Source organism: Mixophyes fleayi, chromosome 6 (assembly GCF_038048845.1).
Source record: "Mixophyes fleayi isolate aMixFle1 chromosome 6, aMixFle1.hap1, whole genome shotgun sequence".
NCBI classification, from domain to species: domain Eukaryota; kingdom Metazoa; phylum Chordata; class Amphibia; order Anura; family Limnodynastidae; genus Mixophyes; species Mixophyes fleayi.
This window is the reverse complement of record NC_134407.1, coordinates 52,434,594-52,455,277: the sequence shown is the minus strand read 5'-3', so window position 1 is coordinate 52,455,277 and position 20,684 is coordinate 52,434,594. Positions and strand designations below refer to the sequence as shown.

Below are 20,684 nucleotides of genomic sequence, written 5' to 3'. Positions count from 1 at the left end.
GCAACCTGTATCGCCAGGGAGCGGACCATCGTTTAGCTGCCCCGATGAACTTTTTTTGTTAAATTGGGGTGAAACAAGATTTCCAATCGCTGCATCGAGACAAAATCTAGGTTATCATCAGGGCATAATAAATTGGCCCCGTTGTCCTTAAAAAGGCTCAAATGCATATCTATTTAATTTAACTATAGAAGAAAAATTGGGTAGTGGGAGTAGAAGACTTGTAGACCAGCTGGGGATAGGGACAGCTGGGATGGAATTAATGTTACATGGGGGCTGGTGAGGGGTGTTAATGTAATGATGTAATGGGGTGCTCTGTATGAAATATGGGTGTTATTAATTTAATGTCAAGGCTCATTGGTGGAAATAAGCATCATTTTTTAAATTGGAATGTTATTATTTTGATGTAGGACTGTTCAGGAGAAGGAGGCCTATTTGTTAAAGGTAAATGCTATTGACCTCCACATGTACTGCAAATTACAGCACATAATAAATGGATTGAAGATTACCCCACTTGGGCTTATGTAAGGATTTTTGTTAAACATACAAAAGCTGGATGAAGAAAGCAGCTTGACATCAGATGTCACAAACTACACCCAAGATAAACGGCTAAATGGATATCATGGAACTTGACTAAGTGATCCATAAAGGAGGATTTTGGAGGCTGTAACAGACAATATAAATAGTGAAAAAGTCCCACTGTCTCCCATCTGCATCCTTCTGCTGATGTAAATATTCAGTGGCAGCAAAAAGCCTCATCTTGGTAGCTAAGTAGGGGACTACATTTCCATAGACAAACTGTTTTTATTGTTATTATTTTATGTACAGTATGTGTGAGAATAAAAATTGTGTTTTAATAGTATTACGCTATTGCTGTTGTTTATATTCCTTGTTGAATTGAAGTGGGGTTTATACCTTATACTGCTCATGATACCTGGGATTACCACTAATTCTACCAATACAGATAAAATATTTGCCTACTTTAGATTTGTTTGGAACATTAGTAAAAATATTTAAACATTTAGGGCCTGAGTCATTAAGGAGAGCAAAGCATAAAAAAGGAGTAACTTTGCACCTGTGCAAAACCATGTTGCATTAGAGTAGAAGGTAAAAATAAAATGTGGGGACAGATTTATAGTTGGAATAGGACATGTCCTAGATCAACTTTAAATTTCAGTGTAAAAATAAAGCTATGAAGTATTTATGTGCTAGATGAAAAAACAGCCAGTATTTACCTCATGTGCAAAATAATAAACTACTTTGCACCCCTTGCATTGAACCATGGTTTGTCCTGGAGAACATTTACTCCTTTTATGTTGCCTTACTTTTCTTAATGACTCAGGCCCTTTTTTTATATGTAAATGCTATTTTTGGGAGGAGGCCTAATTATTAAACCTGTGTACTATTGATTTAATGTCAGAGCTAGTTGGGAGCAAGAATAGAGTAAACATTTACTCATTGCTAGGCTGGTGAATAGTACCTATCCCTTTTCCAAACTGAGCCGCAACATTCCAAGATCCAGCCAAGCAGCAACTGAGTTTAAGACAACAACAGCAGCAGGCAGTGAAAGCTGCATGAACAGGTTGGAGAGAGCAGGACAGGCTGTCAACTGTCCCGATTCTAGTGAGAAGACCCCAACTATGAGGAGCTGTGAGGACTTTGTCCAAATTGTAGGGAAAGGCAGGGGGAATGCCCCACTTCACATCAATGGCACATATATGGCCCTGCCTCATGCATATTTGACCCTGCCTAGTCTACTGGCAGTTTGGCTCCATCTACAACATAAGGTCATTTTCACAATATTTTTCAGGGCAACTTTAAGTTTCCAAATTCTTTCCTGCACAGGCTGTTATAGTTTAGACTAGAAGGTGTTACCAAACTATTTTGATCATAATATCTTTTGCAACAGACCAATTTGCAAAACCTCGTTCTTGGAGCCCACTCTTTCACAATAGTGCAAAATGCTCAAAAACACATGAATCAATCACACTTGAACCTGTATTTCCCTTGTTTCATCACCTTACCACATATATTTTATTACATGCATGACTCTCAGCATAACAAAGCAAATATAATTTTCACTTACGGCTACAACACACTTATTTTTTCTTATAAAAATCACACATAGGTCAGTTCATACTAATCAACATTTTTTCTCTTCCCTCCGGGAGGGGAGATGTACTGCAACAGCGGAGGGGGGAGCAGGGCACTGCGAATTTTATCATTTTGCCCCTGCGTCACAATGATGCATTAGTGTCACTTTGCCGTTGGGTGGGCGCAAAAAAAGTTAAATCTAAACACTGAATAGTTAATAACAAATTTTCTTTGTGAGACAGATTTGAATCTATTTCCCTGATCCTGTTTGTTATCAATATGCCTCATCTCTTAATGCCAAGGTCTACAACAGAAAAGCATTCAGTTAATCATACTGCTGCATTGGCAAGAGCTACCCACAGAAAAAGAGACTTGATGGAGGAAGAGGGGAACAAGGTAGGTACAAAGTACCTGATCCTAGACCTCCGATGAGAGTCCATCTGTGGCAGATTATATAGGAGCAGATGGGGCTCTGTCACATCCGCGACCCAGGTTGAGCTACATTAAAGGCTGGGGAAATAGTTTACTATTGGTCTGCGGGGTCACACCATCCTAGGCTGCATGCTCAGCACTGGGTTTGATTATGCATCCTGAGAGAACCTGCGTATCACACCCCCTAGCATGTGACCCAAGAAGCTCCAGCACCAGGACCCGGGATTACTCTATAGTAATACCAGGCAATGACTTCTGCTTGTCTGTTGAGCTGCATGTGTGGTACATGTGGTACTGCACATGTCTGTAGAACAGCAAAAATGTGCCAATATCTGTAATGGGGATTTTTAAAACAGAAATAAAATGTTATGGGGGTTGTGGGGTTTTTACAACTACAACTGCTAAAACAAGCAAATAGTGAGCGACTTGGAATATATTCAATAAAAGTAATTGATAAAAGTGCAAAAGTGCTTTGCAAATGCTGTTTTGAAGTGTCACTCAGCTACTGCAAAGAAACCTTTTATTATGAGGAAGCGCATTGATTTGCACGATCTTCGGCAGTGCAAAAGTTTGTACCATCCCATGGGAGGAATTGGTAGACTGGGGGCTTTCCTTGCTAAGTGCAGATTAGTGCAACACAAGTGCTCCTACATTTGCAATGAAGAGGAAAAATGAGATTTAATTTCGAATGTGCAGGTTTGTTTAAACAAAGTGAGGGTGGAGAAGGAATTTTTAGGGAGGTGTTGCCTGCACTTAAATTCTCCCACTGGTCAAAAGTGCCAGAAATCCAACCTCATCCCTTCCAATTGCCCTTGTGCGGGATAGGACATTTCTTATGAAGAAGATACAGACTTTGTGAGACATTAGGATCTGCAAAGGGTGTTACTGTGGTTTATCATACAACACCTAAACTCTGAGAGATGAAGGTGTCTATTGAACAGGATGTAATGGGGGCTCTCATGTGTAATAAGACTTGGCTTTTTGTCAGTTTTGTTTTATCAAGGCATTTAAATTCCGCAAACCCTAAGACAGCGATGGATAACAGGTGGCCCTAGCCCCCCGCTTCATCATACTTTAGTGTCAGATTTGTTTGTTATAGCTTGTAATACTTGTTTATAATGCCAGCTGATATGTTATTACAGATAGGTGTCTCTTTGTTTCATTAAATGTATTGTTTTTAATTATTACTGAGATTAAGGGTAATGTGTGGCCTTTTTGAAATTCAGATGGCTGGAGTGGATCAGGTTGCCTATTTCTGCCTTAAGTGGAACTCATATATTCATACTCATATATTCACATAAAATAATACTGGGATCCTTTGGAACTGTTCTATTACTCCTGCTTTTTACTGTGATTGATTCCTAAAAATATTATTTGCATACTAACTGGATACGTTTAAAACAAACTTTATTTAAAGAACTTTGGCAACATATAAGCAATCACAAGCTGATATGGCTGCCTATTCATGTAGCTCACTCACAATGGCAAATCTACACATAAACATCTATATTTTAAGGATTTCTTAGATGATTGTGTGTAAAAAAACCAAAATAAATTGTAATTACAGTTCTTTTTTTTCACGATAAAATTATTTATTGAGTTTAGTTAATATTTCTAAATAATACTGGAAATTGATACAGAAATTAAAGATTTAGGTTATACAATCGTACATTTCATAACATATATGGAATCATTATCTTCAAATGTAGATATATTTTAAGTACAGAAAGAAGAAGAAGGGAAGAAGGGTAGGTTAGTAACAAAACAGGAAAAGGGTATTTATGTTATAATAAAATGTCCACTTTGAATTTTAAAAAACTAAATTTAAGAGATTTTTATTTTTGTTTTCTATCAATTTACCAATAAATTAGTTATAAAGTAAAGAATTATGACAACGACTCAAAATATTAAAATTTATGGCTACTATATTTCATGTAATTTTACATAAGAATCGTTTATAATACTAGTTATTGATTCCATATGATATGTATATTAGGTGATTTCCAGATCTAGTGATTATGCATTTAGAATAATTTTATATATATTGATTATATTTTAGAATATTTTGGGATATTTGAATTACAGTTCTAATAATTTTAGTTAAAGTTAATAGCAGGGGCCACTTGATGGAATGAAATATCTGTTGAAACTCTCCTGGCTTTCTTGTGGCCAGAATGTAAATACAGTTAGTGGAGTCTGTTACCAAAATGAAAGGAGAAGAAAGTTAAAAATAATGCATTACTAATAAGGCTTTTCCTGGCCAGATGGCTAACGGAATTCATTGGAAACTTTTAACGGATAATGTTTGTTTTCCTAGAAATCAGACTTCTAATGCTCGAGGTGATTAGTGGAGATACCATTTACAGCTGTTTAACGTATTTAATATGCAAAGTGAAGCATGATACATAAATAATAGACAAGTTAATCATTTATATCACAAGAAGGGCTGTGCTTACCATGAGGCAAGTTGGGTCTTGACAAGGCAATATATTTGGAGAGACAGCAAAACAACACTCCTATCAGACTGCTACCTCCCACTACTAGTGATGTCTCCCCATGACGGGGAGCAAGCTGTGAGAGGGCAGTATCGATCATAGCCCACTTGGCAGCAATGAGCTGCTAGCCCCCTTGGACATTCCTCAGTTTGGCCCTGAGGTTATAGCCTCAGACAGAGGGAGTTAGGAAGAAGCCACAACCACTGGCCACCTCTTTGGTTATACTCCCACCACTCTCTCCTTGATCACAATACACAACACTGTCTCTTTATACTGTCTAGGGTTGAAGCCTAATTAGTACTCACAGGTGGCAGAGAGGCTGGTCAGAAACATATGGTTAGCAGAGGGGGGGGAAGAGAGTAAAATAGAGAAAGCAAAACAACACTCGAATCAGAAAACATTGCTGTCTGTCACTACTGGTGATGTCTGTCCATGACAGGAAGCAAGATATCGGAGGGCTATACCAATCAGATCTTGCTTGCCCGCAATGAGCAGTCTGCCTACTTGGACTTCAGTGATAGTCCACTCCCACATACCTGCCAACATTTCTAATTTTTGTTGGCTGGAAAGGGATTATACTGGAACAGAAGGATAGTGGTCTCACATGAAAAGAAAAAGGTTTGGACAGATTGCGTTTGATTTGGGTGGAATGAGGTGTGCTTTAAGTGGATTTGCAGCACAGCATATTTTGTCCCACTTTTACAATTGTTAGATGTTGGCAAGTGTGCCTTGTGTCTTTGTTTAGTTGTGCTCAGTGGTCAGTGCTCAGTTACCAGGCTGCCTCTTGGAGCGCCACTCAGTCAGTATTATGGTTTTTTTCTGGATGTGGTTAATCAGCACTCAACTACCATGGTGTAGTGATGAGCGAAATTGTGATGATAAACCGAGTTTGGTCTTTCTGCACTACATTTCTAAAATCACATTTTGTTGGATTTATAGTCTAAGACTAGAGCTGGGACAAAGACAATTAATACATTTTAGCAAAACCCAAGTGACATAGGAATAAGAAAAATCTAGACTTATCTACATCGTTACTTACATCTTAAAATGTAATTTGTCCTACTAGCAACAGCAGGTAAACAAAAACTATGCCCATAGTAGTTATTATAAGATTTTGAGAAAGAAGACTTATATAAAACTGTGCAAATATAGCCAAATATTAAATAAAACTGTTCAAACCAAAAAGTCAGCGGAAAAGTGTAAATGAAACTTCAAATTAAACCAAACTTGAGTCAAACAGTGCAAATGAAGCAACTTCTATGAAATAAAGGAGCTTTGATGATGGGGATTGGAAGTGAGGCTAGCTCCTTGTTCTATTGGAGGGTATGGGAGGAAGTGGGGGAGGGGTCATGCCAGGTACTTTTCTTCTTGGCGAGTCATCACAGTCTAGTCCTCAGCCTGGGGAAAAGGCCTACAGAAGGAACAGTTTTGGCTGTCAGTGGCAAGATAGGGCAACCACTCTAACAGAGGTTCATGCAAAATGAGGCTTGGGGACCCTGGAATAAGGCAGGCTGCATAGCCTAGTCAAATAAGCAGGGGACAGTATTGAGTGAAGGCCAGGTGTACATCCCTCAGCTGGGCGTTAAGGTTATAGCCTCAGATGGAGATGGAGTCAGGAAAAAGCCCCAACTCCTGGCCAGGTGAGGCCGGGGTGGCACGGCATGACTCACTCTATGGTCACACCACATCATCCCTGCCTCTTTCTAATATCTTAATTCATTTTGGTGAGTGGCGGCAAGGCCCATCAGAGAAGGAGGAGAGGCTTGGCCTAACAAATGGGACCTGCAGCATAGGTCAAACTAGATCTTCCATGTGCACAAATATATCCTGGGCACCTATTCACCCAACCACCACATGCATATACATGACATCTGTACCAAACTCAAACTTTTCTTTTCCTCCTTTCTTCTGAGGACTTGCTTCTTTACATTCTTTCCTCCTTACTCTCTTAACCCATTGTATTGATGATCTCCCATGTACCCAACTGTTCTTGATATGCCTCTTATAGTGATATTGTGGTTAATTCTGGTTGATGGACTATATTTGTTATATAGGTTACTACAGGATAATTATGTCCATTTCTGTGTATGTCAACATTGTGTATTTCCTCCGTGCTCCTACCAACCCACCTCAGAGGCAGCATTTGACTGGATATTGTGTTCCCTTGTCCTTTGTCTACTCTCAATGTCGTGTCTGCCAGTCATTAATGTGTAACAAAGGTTATTTGTGTAATGGAAGAAAATGTTGGCTGGGGAGGGCTTTCAGTGACCCCGGAGATGAGAGGAATAGTTTTAAAACAAGGGTTTAAACTAAGGGAGGTAACTCATTCCTCCCCATCCAAAAGTATTATATTCCTGACACACAGAGAAAGTGGCAGACAGGATTGGCTGGGTCATGTTCCTGCTGGCATAGAATCAGCAATTACATATATTGGGAAAGTAGAGTTGGTAGTTATCTGCAGGTTTTCACACCAATATGTGCCCATCGAAAACGGAGTAAAACCTGGGATGAACTACTGCTACAGCTGGCAGAAGGACCATAGCATGATCTGAAGGTCCAAGAGTGGGTAATGCAGGTTTACTACCCAGGTCACTGTTAAAGCGTCTCTTATGTTAATATGTGCTCCCTTATGTGTGTGTCACTTTATACAGTAATGTTATGTTTATTTAGTATTATAATGTGGTGATTTATGTAATTTGCTTGCTAAATAAAGTAATGTTGAAGTCAAAGTCATATTGTAACAACAGATTCTGCAGGTAAGTCTAGTGAGGCTCAGTGGCTGTCCATGATCACTGGTTGTGCATTTGCCCCAGAGCAGACAGACACACAGAGGAATAACCCCAACCCAATTATTTCTTACATAGTGCAAGGAAAGTAATTTGTTGAATTTAAGGTCTGAGCTGATGCAGAAGAGGAGGAATAGCGTGCATTGCAACGAACACGCCAGAAAATGCACCTTCTCCTTCTTTTATCTCATTACAATAACCTAATTCTGTAAAATTAAATCTCATTTCTGCACTACTCTGCAAAAAGTACTTTGCTGCGCCTACTGTCTACTTAATTTAGGATGACTTCATTCTGGACATTCCCCTTTGCTTGTTCAAACTGCTGTTCCGCCACAAAAGCGGGCCTATAACACAATGTGCCCTGGGCGGAAATCTAGGTGTATTCACCAAACCAAGAGTACAAAGCTGTGTTTGCATCATGGAGCTGTTCTTTTGCGACTTCTAATTGACCTACAGCCCCTTTTTCCAATGTAGCAGTTTTTATAATGTCCCATGTTATACTTTGTAAGAGGTTTTGCCCTTGTTTCGGAAAGGTTGCATAGTCACACACAGATTTTCCGAACAATTTGATATATTATGAGTGGATGGATACAATCCTGTTACCAGCTACCAATACAAATATTGCTGCTCATCAATCTTTCAAGGACTACAAATTTATTAGATAAATACTTTACTATTAAATCTGCATCTACAAAGTTACTTCATCTACAATGTTACATGCTAAAATATTGATCTAATAAAGTTTTGTCACTTTGAATACTAGTGTACAGCCGAACTATGTTATACAAGAATTATACATGGTGCGAGCTTATCAACCAGGGAATCTAAAAAAAAATACCAGACTTTGAGTTGTAAATACATTGTGACACATTTGAGTAATGTAACTGCAACAGCAGCTGCCAAAAGGCAAATACCAAATATGACCCATAGCCCCCTCCTTTCCGAATGTACATGGCAGGAATGACTGCCAGCAGATGCCTGCAAGGAACTTAAGCGCCAGTGGTTTTTGCAGTGTTGTCAATCCATTGTAAGGAAATGAGATTGGTGAAACTAAATATCTAGAAACTCGTATTACAGAAGGGGAAATTAGGGGGAAATTTAAGTTTCTTAACACATCCCCTTAAAACTGCCATATGATTCATCATCATCAAAAAAAAAGGAGTAAATTTGATCCTGGACAAACCATGTTACAATGCAAGGGGTGCAAATTAGTTTACTTTTTGCACATAAGTTAAATACTGGCTGTTTTTTCTTCTAGCACACAAATACTTGATAGCTTTATTTTTCTGCTGAAATTTAAAGTTGATCTAGGACCTGTCCCAACATTTTAAATTTACATCCCCCATCAATACGACACGGTTTTGCCAAGGTGCAAAGTTACTCTTTTTTTTGCTTTGCTCTCCTTATTGACTCAGATCCTTTATGTATTTTTGCTTGTACATATCTGTTCATTGTGGTAGTGATATAAAAATAAAACCATCAATTTATAATATGATATAAAATTGTGCTTCTTAACTTTTGCTTTGTATTAACAGAGTAAATAAATAACTGGTGTGTTTGTTATATGATAAGGGTTCCTTCACTAATGGAATGTCTTTAAATGTGCCATTTACATGTTATTTGCATAAGTAAATACTCAATTTTTTTTGTGGGATTATATTTGCATTAATGACACATCACTCTGATACAGATTATAACCCAGTGTCTGTGGCTTGTAAAGTGATGAAATTGTTGAATGTAACCCCAACTCATATTTCTACAGCAAACCTCATAGAGAATTAGGTATGTGCCAATTATTTTAGGCAAATCCTACTTTTGAAAGGATTCTACTGGTTTGTGCACTTTGACTTTTATGTATACTTTGGAATCAGTTTTCTTCTTTAACCCCAATATAGCTGTATTGTGCACAAAATTCTCCTTTATGTATATGCTGACACATAGTGATTTTTATATATTGTTTGTTTCCGAGCACCAGGCAACATTTTTATTTTATTTGCACTTGCACATTGGTCCTATTTGTCCTTGGCTGCCGTTTCAAATGATTGTATTCACTTGTGCACATTTCATTAATTTAAAGAAGTGCGCCTGTTTCTCTTTCACTAATTTCTAGTTTGTTTTTCTGGGAGTTGACCATTCCCTCCAGGTGCTGCAGGCTTTATAAGATGAAGGTTCAGGGGAAGGTCTTAAATGGGACACCCTAAATATAACCTTGTATCACTAGCTTAGGGACTCACCTACAGGGGATGCCTTGACACTGGCAGGTGAGCTTAAACCCAATATAGCTATATTGTGCACAAAATTCTCTTTTATGTATATGCTGACACATAATGATTTTTATATATTGTTTGTTTCTGATCGCCGGACAACATTTTTTTTTTTTTCACAAAATTGTATGTTTTTCCATTACAAACTCTATTGGATGTTAGAACATACTGTATGCCCTTATGTATACACTAAAATCCTGCACTGTTGAGGGACTGACTCAGCAATCGAAGTTCTAAAGTATCATTAATTCAAGAAAATCACCAAATTTGAACAACTTTTTACATTTTAAAGTGGTGCAAGTAATTTGTTTTATTACCTGCACTCAATTAATTAAAAATGTTAGTACAAAATTTCATTCAGAGCCTCATCGATTCCATTTTGCACACTGCAGTCTTTACATATTGTATTCATTTTCATTTCCCAAACTTTATAGGGGTGAATTCAATTGGCCGCGTTACTGCCGAAAGTAATGCGGCCTGCGCTCTATTACTGTTAATACCGTAATTGTAACCCGAATTTTGGTGTTATTATTACCATACTAACGGTAATAATGCGCGCTATTACCGTAGTAACGGTAATATGGTGCAGGCCGTGTTACTTTCGACAGTAACGCGGCCAATTAAATTCCCCCCATAGAATTGTGGAACATTAATCAGTTCTAATATTCTCTTGACGGTTATATATTGGTATATATTTACAGAGCAGCTGCTATTTTATAACCAAGCACAAACCTGTTTTCATTTGGATATCTTATGTCTGGAAGTTGTCAGTTTACTCCTTTTCAGAAAAGTAATTTGCAAGATTTTTTTTTCCTTTTGCACCACACTCTTGCAACATGTTATATAGAATCACATACATCTCTTTATTATATATTAGGCCCCTCCCTCTCTCAAACCTAAACCTCACATGATCTACCCAAATACATACCTCGAGCCACCCAAACCATGCCCAGATTGGTTCAAACCATGCCTACATAACCACAATGTCACACCCCTTTTTTGGTCCATGAATCGGGACAGTCCCACCTTAATAGGCAATATGTTTTTGTGAGGTATAACGAGACCTGTATTTCTTGCTTTACTAAAACAGTTTGATTCTTAAAAAGTAGATTCCTCCCCTGTTCCACCCCCACCCATTCTGCCCCCCCCCTTCCTTCTTGCCCATGAATATGTTTTGAAAAAGTGGACCCTGTACTTTGTTTTTGTTTTGCTATAATTGTATTTATATAATAAATGTATTTGTTACTTGTGTCCATTGAAAATTAAATGTTTTTAAAACGTAGGTAGTACACTTGACGGTGTAGTACCTACGTTAGTGCATGAGGACATTTCAAAATTTTACTGGTCTTTAGCAACAAAGACCAGTAAACACCGGTGACTTTATAAAAGGTAAAATTTGCAAATAATGGTGTTTTATTATTAAATTCTCACAGAAGACTATCCAGGATAATATCAGGCTAAAATAGAATTGGACGCAACGTTCTAGCAACAAAACAAATTCACCAAGAATCTTGCTCCCTACACTTATTCAATTGGAATGTAACTTGTCACAATCAATGTAAACAGCATCATGCGATTATGTAAAACAAATACTTTGCTACTTATACTTGCTAAAGAAGTCATCAGTTTCAACCCAGCTTTATATAGATTTGTTGGATATCTTTCTTTTTTACATAGAAAACATTTTAATAACCTCATCACAAATGGAACATATATACATGTATTGCATATTCTGTTTTCACACACACCAGCATGTATTTTAAAAAGGGAATGTAGCCCGATTGCTTGATAATATTTATATGGAATGCAGCTGAACAGCACATTGGCTCATATATGATCCAGTCTCTTTGTGTTTGAGCCCCAAGTCATTTTTTAAACTCGTGCAACCTATTTGGCCAGTCATGTACAAGATATTATAAACACATAAAGGCTTATTATAAACCACAAAAAATGTGAACCTGTATTGCTTCTTCAATTACACAAGTGCGCTCACTTTTCCACATGCTCACTTACCAGTCTTTGGAACCACCCCATAAAAGATAGATGCAAGTACATTTCTGAGATTCCATATACTCGTTAAAATGTGTGTTGTGAACACATCATTACAAAGTCTACCCTACTTCGTCATCGTCATTATCTGTAATGTGCCACAAAACCATGCAGTGTCGGACAGTTGGTATAACAAGTCATGTAGAAAGTTTTTATATATCTGCTGCTGGAGCTAATCTTGCCTAACATACAATATGGACAGCAATGTGGCACAAAGGTTAGCATTGCTGCCTCTCAGTGATGGTGTCATGAGTTTGATTCTGACCACGGCCCTGTGTGCCTGATGTATGTTCTCCCTGTGCAGAGGTAATCTGGTTTCCTCTCATAGTCCAAAAACATACCGGTAAGTTGAATGGCTGCTGACAAAATGGACTACAAATGCCCTGTACAGTGCTGAGTAATATGATTTGGCTTTATTTAAATAAGCAAAAATACATATGTAGGGGATTTTTTTTTTGCACTTGAAGGTTTAGCAATATGGGGCATAAAGATCTCGTCTGTGTACTGGTAACTGCTGGCAAAGTACAGAACTAACTTTTTGGGGGAATTTTATACTGCAACTGCCAAGAGGTTTTATCTGCCATTTAGGCTTTATGTTTTGAATTAATACAGGTCTTCCTTGGCGGCAGCCATGCATGTAGAGAGCAAAGTACTGATAAAAACTAAGCAATTTTGCAAATAATATTTCATGAAATGTTGTCCACTAGGCTTCATTGTTGTGTCCACTCCTATATAAATGCCAATATGCAGAGACCCAAGATTTTCTTAGCATTATAGTGAATGACAATATATTTACTGAACATTTAGATACAAATTAAAAGACAAAAAAACCTACTGTACAAATGTGATTATTTTTTTTCCCTCCGAATGAAGATTTTCCCTCCAAATGAAGAACCTGCATTATTTAGTACACATAAAATTCCCAGCATTGTACAATGTCTCATATGCACTTTTCCATGCTTAATCTCATGTATTGCAAATACCTATTGTTTTGTTGACAAGTAAGAAAAGTAAAAACTCAACTGTACATCTATAATAGCACATCTATATGAGTCCATCAAATAGGCACCATTTAACAAGATATTGCCAAATTCCAAATACTCTACCCATTTTATCCTACACTCCCCAATCCACCATCAATGTATTCTTTACGGAACCCTGGATGAAGTCTCTGCACTCATCTCACCATCTCACACTACAAGCTCCTCAACCTTATTTCCTTCCAACATCTCTGCTCCCTCTCCTACCAAATACATGCCCAATCTCTTCAACCTGGCTCTTTCCACAGGCACATTTCCATCCTCCTTTGAACACACGCTCAGCTCACCAATCCTAAAGAAACCATCTTTGGTTAGGATGAGTACTTCTCTTGAGGTCTGGAAACACTAAACTAACACTGATCTCACAATATTCTAGTTCTAACTTTACACCGCATTTATTCTTAAAGTCTAAAAGCGTAAAAAATAAATCTACGAAGTGAAGCGTAACTCTAACAATATGGACTTATTTTAAAAAATTAAAGCACTCTCAGGTTTATGGCGGCTTGAAACTCCACTCAGAGTGGGCATGATACATTAAAGAACGAAAATTCTGATATGTGTCATAGTCAATATACAGTAAGAGCGTTCCAAGCTCGAGCGCACGGAGCAGGGTCCAATTCACGTTCTGGGCATCTGAAAGGTACGCGTTTTCTGTCGTATCCCTTGCTCCAGCTACAGATCAGGTGTAAGCTTAAATACTAGCAATAACGCAATAACGGCTGTGTATACATGCTAGAACATGTGTTTGCAATCAGGAGTAACTGTAAAACTGAATTTTGTGTACAGTGCACATTAATGACATCATAATAAATGCATTGAAGTAAGAAAAAAAAGTGTCTCAAGAAGAGACGTATCTTTAGGTTTGCTCCTAGTTGGATACGGATGTCTGTATTCCCGATTTACTTGCGTTTTTTAAAAAACTCAATTTACATTCGCTTTGCGAGCCTAAATGAATCAGGCCCTGTATGTTTGGGGGCATGCATACAGGGAGAGACACTCTGCAGTATCAACATCTGCACCATATTTTTACTTGACAGTTGTAATTAGCCTGTATAAATATCTAATTCAACACTCACCAGCAAACACACACATACAGCATAATATCCATACCTGACCCTAAGCCAAAAAAATGTATGGTGAATTTTTGATCTTTCCATTCTTTAAATTTGCAGTGTGTGGGGACCATGAACTCATAAATGTCCCCTATATATAATATTTCTCTGCTCTGTGTCACACTTGATAAACTCACCTATTTGCACAAGCTCATATAACACAGCTTAGATGTGAGTGTTAGTAACTGGAACCCCTGAGAAAACTTACTACATTACACTGCAAATATATATATATATATATATATATATATATATTTATTATTAAACCACTGCTAAAATACATCTATAAGAAATATACCCTACTTTACAACTTGAAAGAGGCTTCTGTGCAATTTATTTAAGTCTGAAAATGCCCAGACCAAAGTGATCAAGCGGTCACTGACTATTGTGCTTTCATGAGGGATATGTCCTCATATGTGTTTTTCTCTAGTGTTTTTGAGGCTTCTCGTATACCTGTAGGATGCTGCTTATACATAGACTTTTATGGGATTTCAAAGAAAAAAACCATGTATGTATGTACTTACATATAAAAGATGCTTTCCGGAGTGAAAATATATGTTTGACTATTTTTTCATACTCCTGCATGCTGAGCAAGATCGCTTTATGCTACTAGTGTTTTCTTTTTCTTTTTTTTAACTTTTTTGTTAGATTTTCATAGAAAATGTACAAAACAACAGACATTAATAACTGATATAAATCTAGGCAGACAAAAACAATACAATACAGCAACGTATTTGTGTTTTTGTCTTCTAGCATTCACATCACAGTATATATATATATATATATATATATATATATATATATATATATATATATATCACAAAATAAAATAAACGTCTTGCTAAAAGAATATAGAAACAATACATATATATAGTACCATGACAGCATTTCAGAATTTCAAAAAGCTTATTTTAGAACCAAAAATATTAATTTACTGTATAATTATCCTTTATTTACATAGCACCATCATATTGGGCAGCTCTGAACAGAGAGTATTTAATCATTTACATCAGTCCCTGACCCATTGGAACTTTAAGTCAACAATCTCTATTATACAAACACAGGAGGTTTATTTTGTCAGAAGCCAGTTAACTTACTAGTATGTTCTACTGTATTTGGAATACAAGCAACAGACACTGTTTATGGGCACTTTAAACACAGGGAAACTCAACAAAATCCATACTTAAAATAAAATACATGGTGACAATGGTTCCAAATTTGAGCTCACAGCGAGAAGTGTGGTATGGGTTAGAACGGAGGATGTAAGACCGCTCAGCACTAAGTTGTGGTTAAAAAAATAAAAGAGAATTTACAATATTTGTCGTTCTACAAATGATCTATAAATAAATTATTTTGTTTTTTGTAAAAAAAAAATACTTTTTTTCCAAATAACTAATTATCTTATATATAATGCCTAACAAGCAGTTTTGCAACTATAGGCAAATATATTTAGTACGTTCAACAGTTTCAGTAAGCTGACTGAAGAAAGAGGAACTTTCAAAGGAGGAAATGTGTTGGTTTTTTTTAAAAAAAAAAAAAGAAAGAAAAATACAGTAAATGAAACAAAGTACATACCTCTGGTTGCCATTTTTTTTTAAATAGCAACACCTGTTTTTTCTTTAGTTAAATTGAATAGTCTTCACGGTTACATTATGGCTATTCTTGTCATAATGGCAAGGTTTCTCATTTTCATTTTGCTTTTCTTAATAATCCACCAAATGATTGTACTTTGCTCCTTGTATCATCTCACAAGAGTCCAAATCACAAGATACCCAGGACCAAGAACCCGATATGTTAAAGTCAACGGAATCTAGTACTGAAATGAGCAAGTGCAGACACCTGTGTCTCAGCTAGAGCAGATAGTTACTGTAACTCTGTAAATACTCCACTTCCTGATTTCTGCTTGTCCTATACTTCCTGTACTGAGCCTAAGAGGCATGAGTGACAAAAGCACTTTCAGCACAGCCCACAGCTCACTAACACAGCTTAATGGAACACAGGAGTTTCAGAATTTTGTTGCCATTTTAAATGATTAAAATACTAACTTACTGTCCAATACATTTCCAAGCTGACATAAGGGAATGTCTCCTACATAGGAAAAACAAATGATAAAGATAGTCTTTGTTGAATAAAACAAGAAATGTACAACCATGGCAATTTTCAGTTATAAAGAATGAAGGTAAAATACACAGTTCAATGATAACCTAGTATTCTACTGCAGGTCTGTTAAGAAGTAAAGGTTCATAGAGCATGACCTTGATTGCAGACAGCTTAAGGCACCACCCACATATTTAGATCAGTGTCCTAATGGGATCTGATGCATGCCAAAAGAGCTGAGACAGTAGTCCGTTACTCTGCTATGACATAACTGACCTTGCTCATTTGCATGAATCTAGTAATGCAGACAGTGCATTTCTGCATGCAAGATTACAAATCTGTCAGTCTCACTTTATTTGCGCATGTAGAGTAGCACATCCCTCCTAACATGAACACCTGCTGCAGAATGGGGAAAGTAGCCAAGATGTACATATTTAGTATAATGGCTTTGTTTAGTTCATGTATAATTTTCAGCTCGGTAACTAATTTCTTTACTTGATCTTTAGGTCTCAAATTAAATCAAATATAGAAAAAGGGTGTTGATTATTGCATACAGCATGCAAACCAAGGGAAGTGCTACTGTGCCATTGATCCAAATTAACAAAGATACATTTTTATGGACACATTTTTGAAGACCCTGGACTGTCCATGAAAACTAGATTTGGACATTCAGGTAGGAGTAGGAGAAGTGTTCTCTGCCTGTGTAGATTATAATAGCGTTGCATTATGATCATATCCATTGGTCAGAATATATATGATAAACCTGTCCTTGCATGCTTTCTGTCTCTGGTATTGTGTCCCTGGGTACCATCTTTTATTTATTTACCTCTGCTTAGGCGCTATTATGATCGGCATATAATTTGCATATGATCACTTTGTCTTCTGTCAGCCTATTTTCAATCATATCCCTTTTACTACAGTATTGTGTATTTATCATGACTGCTTTGTGTACATCTCAAGTGGACAGGTGATCTAACATCATTGTAGGCAGGTTATCTGTCTAACCTGATTGGGGATCTCTCAGATTAAGGACATCAGTGACCTCTGACTGCTGTCTTTGGATATTGATGACTTCTGTCCAGGGCCGGTGCAAGGTCTGTAGGCGCCCTAGGCAAGGTTTCAGCCTACCCCCCCTGTGATGTTGTCACACAAAATAAAAAAATTGACAATTTTTACATTTTGCAAAACAAAACAATATATAAATAAGTATGTGTGAACACTTTGTGGACCGCAATGGGCCCGTATTGTCACACACTCAAGGTGTCTCAGTAACCACCTACAGCACACAAACAATATTCTGATTGGTGAGGGTCTCAGCCCACAGCCAATCAGTGATCACTTTGGTTCAAGAATAGAGTGTAAAATAAAAAGAATAACCCTTACCTTCTCCTGGCTGGCAAGGATGCAGTCCAGATGCACTAATGCTTTCAACACTGTCCAAGCTCCACTTCTACCCTTTGGGAAGTAACAGCAGTAATTGATTTAATATTGCTTGTTGACATAATATACATTTTTCTACAACATAGTTTGCATATCAAATATAGAGCATGAGGTGCCAAATAATAGTCATTTTTCTCACGCATAGTTTGCAAATCAAATATAGAGTATGACGTGGCAAATAGTCATTTTTCTATGGTATAAAAGGACTATTTGGCACCTCATGCTCTATATTTGATATGCAAACTATGGTGGAGAAAATGATTATTTTATTGGCACCTCATGCACTATATTTGACTTGCAATTGTCAAATTTAGAACATGAGGTGCCAAATAATAGTCATTTTCAACTACATAGCTTGCAAATCAAATATAGAGCATGAGGTGGCAAATAGTCCTTTTATACCATAGAAAAATGATTATTTGCCACATCATACTCTATATTTGATTGCAAACTTTGCGTGAGAAAATCTACTATTATTTAGCACCCCATGCTCTATATTTGACAATTGAAAATCAAATATAGAGCATGAGGTGCCACTCCACCATAGTTTTACAATCAAATAAAGAACATGAGGTGCCAAATAATAATCCAACCCCCCCATTTTTATTTTTTTTAACTCACCTCTTCCTTATTGGTCCTCGTGCACGCCTTTTTACAAATAAAAAAGCAATAATAATGTAAAAATAAAAATAACATTCTATTTACTTACATTTTTTCTCTTGTCAGCAGATGCAGGGGGCTCCTCACACTTCTTCTGTCCTCTCCAAAGGCTGCCAAAACGCTCCTCGGCTTCCACAATCACAGAGGAGGGGGGTGGAGCAGAGTGGTGCATGCTGGGAGGGGAGGGGGCACTGGGAAATAACTTTACCCACACGGTCTGTCAGACAGTGTGAGAACATGGGGGGCGGAGACAGCATTTCTCGGGACCAGGAAGGACTGGAGGCGCCGCCGTAGAGGGCTAATATCACATGACTGACGTCAGTGATCATGTGTGAGTGCGGCGGGCGGCGCGACCCGGGCGCATCCTTTAAAAAAAAAAAGCAGACACAGCAGGCGCCATTCCGCCGCTGTCCCAAACACCGCTGACTAGATTAGAAAATCTAGTCAGCGGCGCCCTGCAGGTGCCGGCGCCCTAGGCAACTGCCTAAGGTTGCCTAATGAGAGCGCCGGGCCTGCTTCTGTCTCTGATTAGTGGCTTTGGATATCAGTGGCTTCTGGCTCTGATTGTTTGATATTGACAATTTCTGGCTTTGATTGATTGGCTTGTGTACGGACTATACTGTGTACTTATTAGCGGTTGTCTGGACCAATCTGCTTCACATTGAGGGGCTTCAGGACTGTCTCAGGAGTGACCACTACTTCATATAGTACTGTGCATACTGAAACCTGCTAGTTTGGCTCAGTCCTTAACAAACAAACTGTATTATCACCAGGGGAGGGCTGGAAAATTTTACCCTGGGGGGCAAGACTTGGTTCAGCAGCTTATTAGGAACATTTTAAAGGAAAAAAATGCAGGTGGCCTAGTGACCCAGCCCAAAGTAGCCCACTATGGGACCGGCCCAGGGGGCAGATGACCCCCAGCCCAGCTAGCCCCTGATTATCACTGTCTTATTTGCTTACCAGTTTACTGTAGTATTCATCATCTGAGTCACTGAATTAAATATACAGTGCCACTTATTATTTGCCCCAGTGACATTAGAAATTCTTTTTGCCAGCGCAAGATCTAGACCATCCTCACTGCTGTTACATACATTTGTATTAATGTGAGGTGGGCTCTTTCAACTTATTTAAGTACTGTTTACTATCTATAAGTGTAGCTATTTTATCATTACCAAGGATGTAATTTACCAACATAAGCAATAGGGATGGTGGGTAGTAACCAAATACTCAGACCAATCATATGCAGGTAATTTAACCTCTCTCTGAAGGACAATCAGCAACAGGAACATACACTGATATTGATAATAAACTGAGGGATTGTACTTGTAACTATAGTATACAATTGCTGAAATTATATATAATATCACCTAAAATGACATGATATCGGGAACATTACAAGTTCTTGCAATATCAGGGAGGAGTACTATCTCCATAGGAATTGTAATAGGAATTAATTTTTAATTCTGAGAATAATGAATTAGGGAAATGTATCCATAAAAATACTGAACAACATTTAGTGTACAATACCATCTATTGCAGCGTGATATTTTGAGTGCTGGATGTTCCTGCATTTATCTATGAATATAAGAGAACAATTTCCTTGATATAAGTATAAGATATGGATGTCTTTGGATAATCCCAACCATGGTCTTATCTGTGTGGAGTTTGTAGGTTCTCCCTGTGTTTACGTAGGTTTCCTCCGGGTGCTCTGGTTTCCTCCCACACTCCAAAAACATACTGGTAGGTTAATTGGTTGTTATTAAATTGCCCTTAGTGTGTGTGTGTGTGTGTCTGTGAGTGTATGTATGTTAGGGAAATTAGACTGTAAGCTCCAATGAGACAGGGAGTGATGTGAGCAAGTTCTCTGTACAGCGTTGTGGAATTAGTCGCGCTATATAAATAACTGATTTTGATGATGAATGATAAATAACATCCTTGGTAATGATAAAAAAAATCTACACTTATAGATAGTAAACAAGTGACATACTATAATTATACATCATTAATACATTATTTATATCAAGGTGGCATTATTATTTTATTATTTCAATCAAAGGGGGTATTATTCATGTATTATAATTTTTTACTTGTATGGTGCCACAAAAAGTCTTTAGTGCTGTACAAGACATTTACAGTAGTATACAATAAACAGATATCAACAATACATAGCACATAACATAATACATGAAAAACAAAAGAATACAAATAGAAGACATAT

General features: G+C 37.5%; 1 protein-coding gene across 2 annotated transcripts in view; it reads right to left on the bottom strand.

The window, feature by feature from the left end:
* Positions 1-16,162, bottom strand: part of PIK3AP1 (phosphoinositide-3-kinase adaptor protein 1) — a 72,908-nt gene extending 56,746 nt beyond the window's left edge. For both annotated transcript variants that reach the window (XM_075216539.1, XM_075216540.1), the window contains exon 1: positions 15,845-16,162. In XM_075216539.1, coding sequence (XP_075072640.1) covers positions 15,845-15,857 — 13 coding nt within the window. In that variant the 5' untranslated portion in view covers positions 15,858-16,162. The remainder of the gene's footprint in view (positions 1-15,844) is intronic.
* Between the last annotated feature and the right edge of the window lie 4,522 nt (positions 16,163-20,684).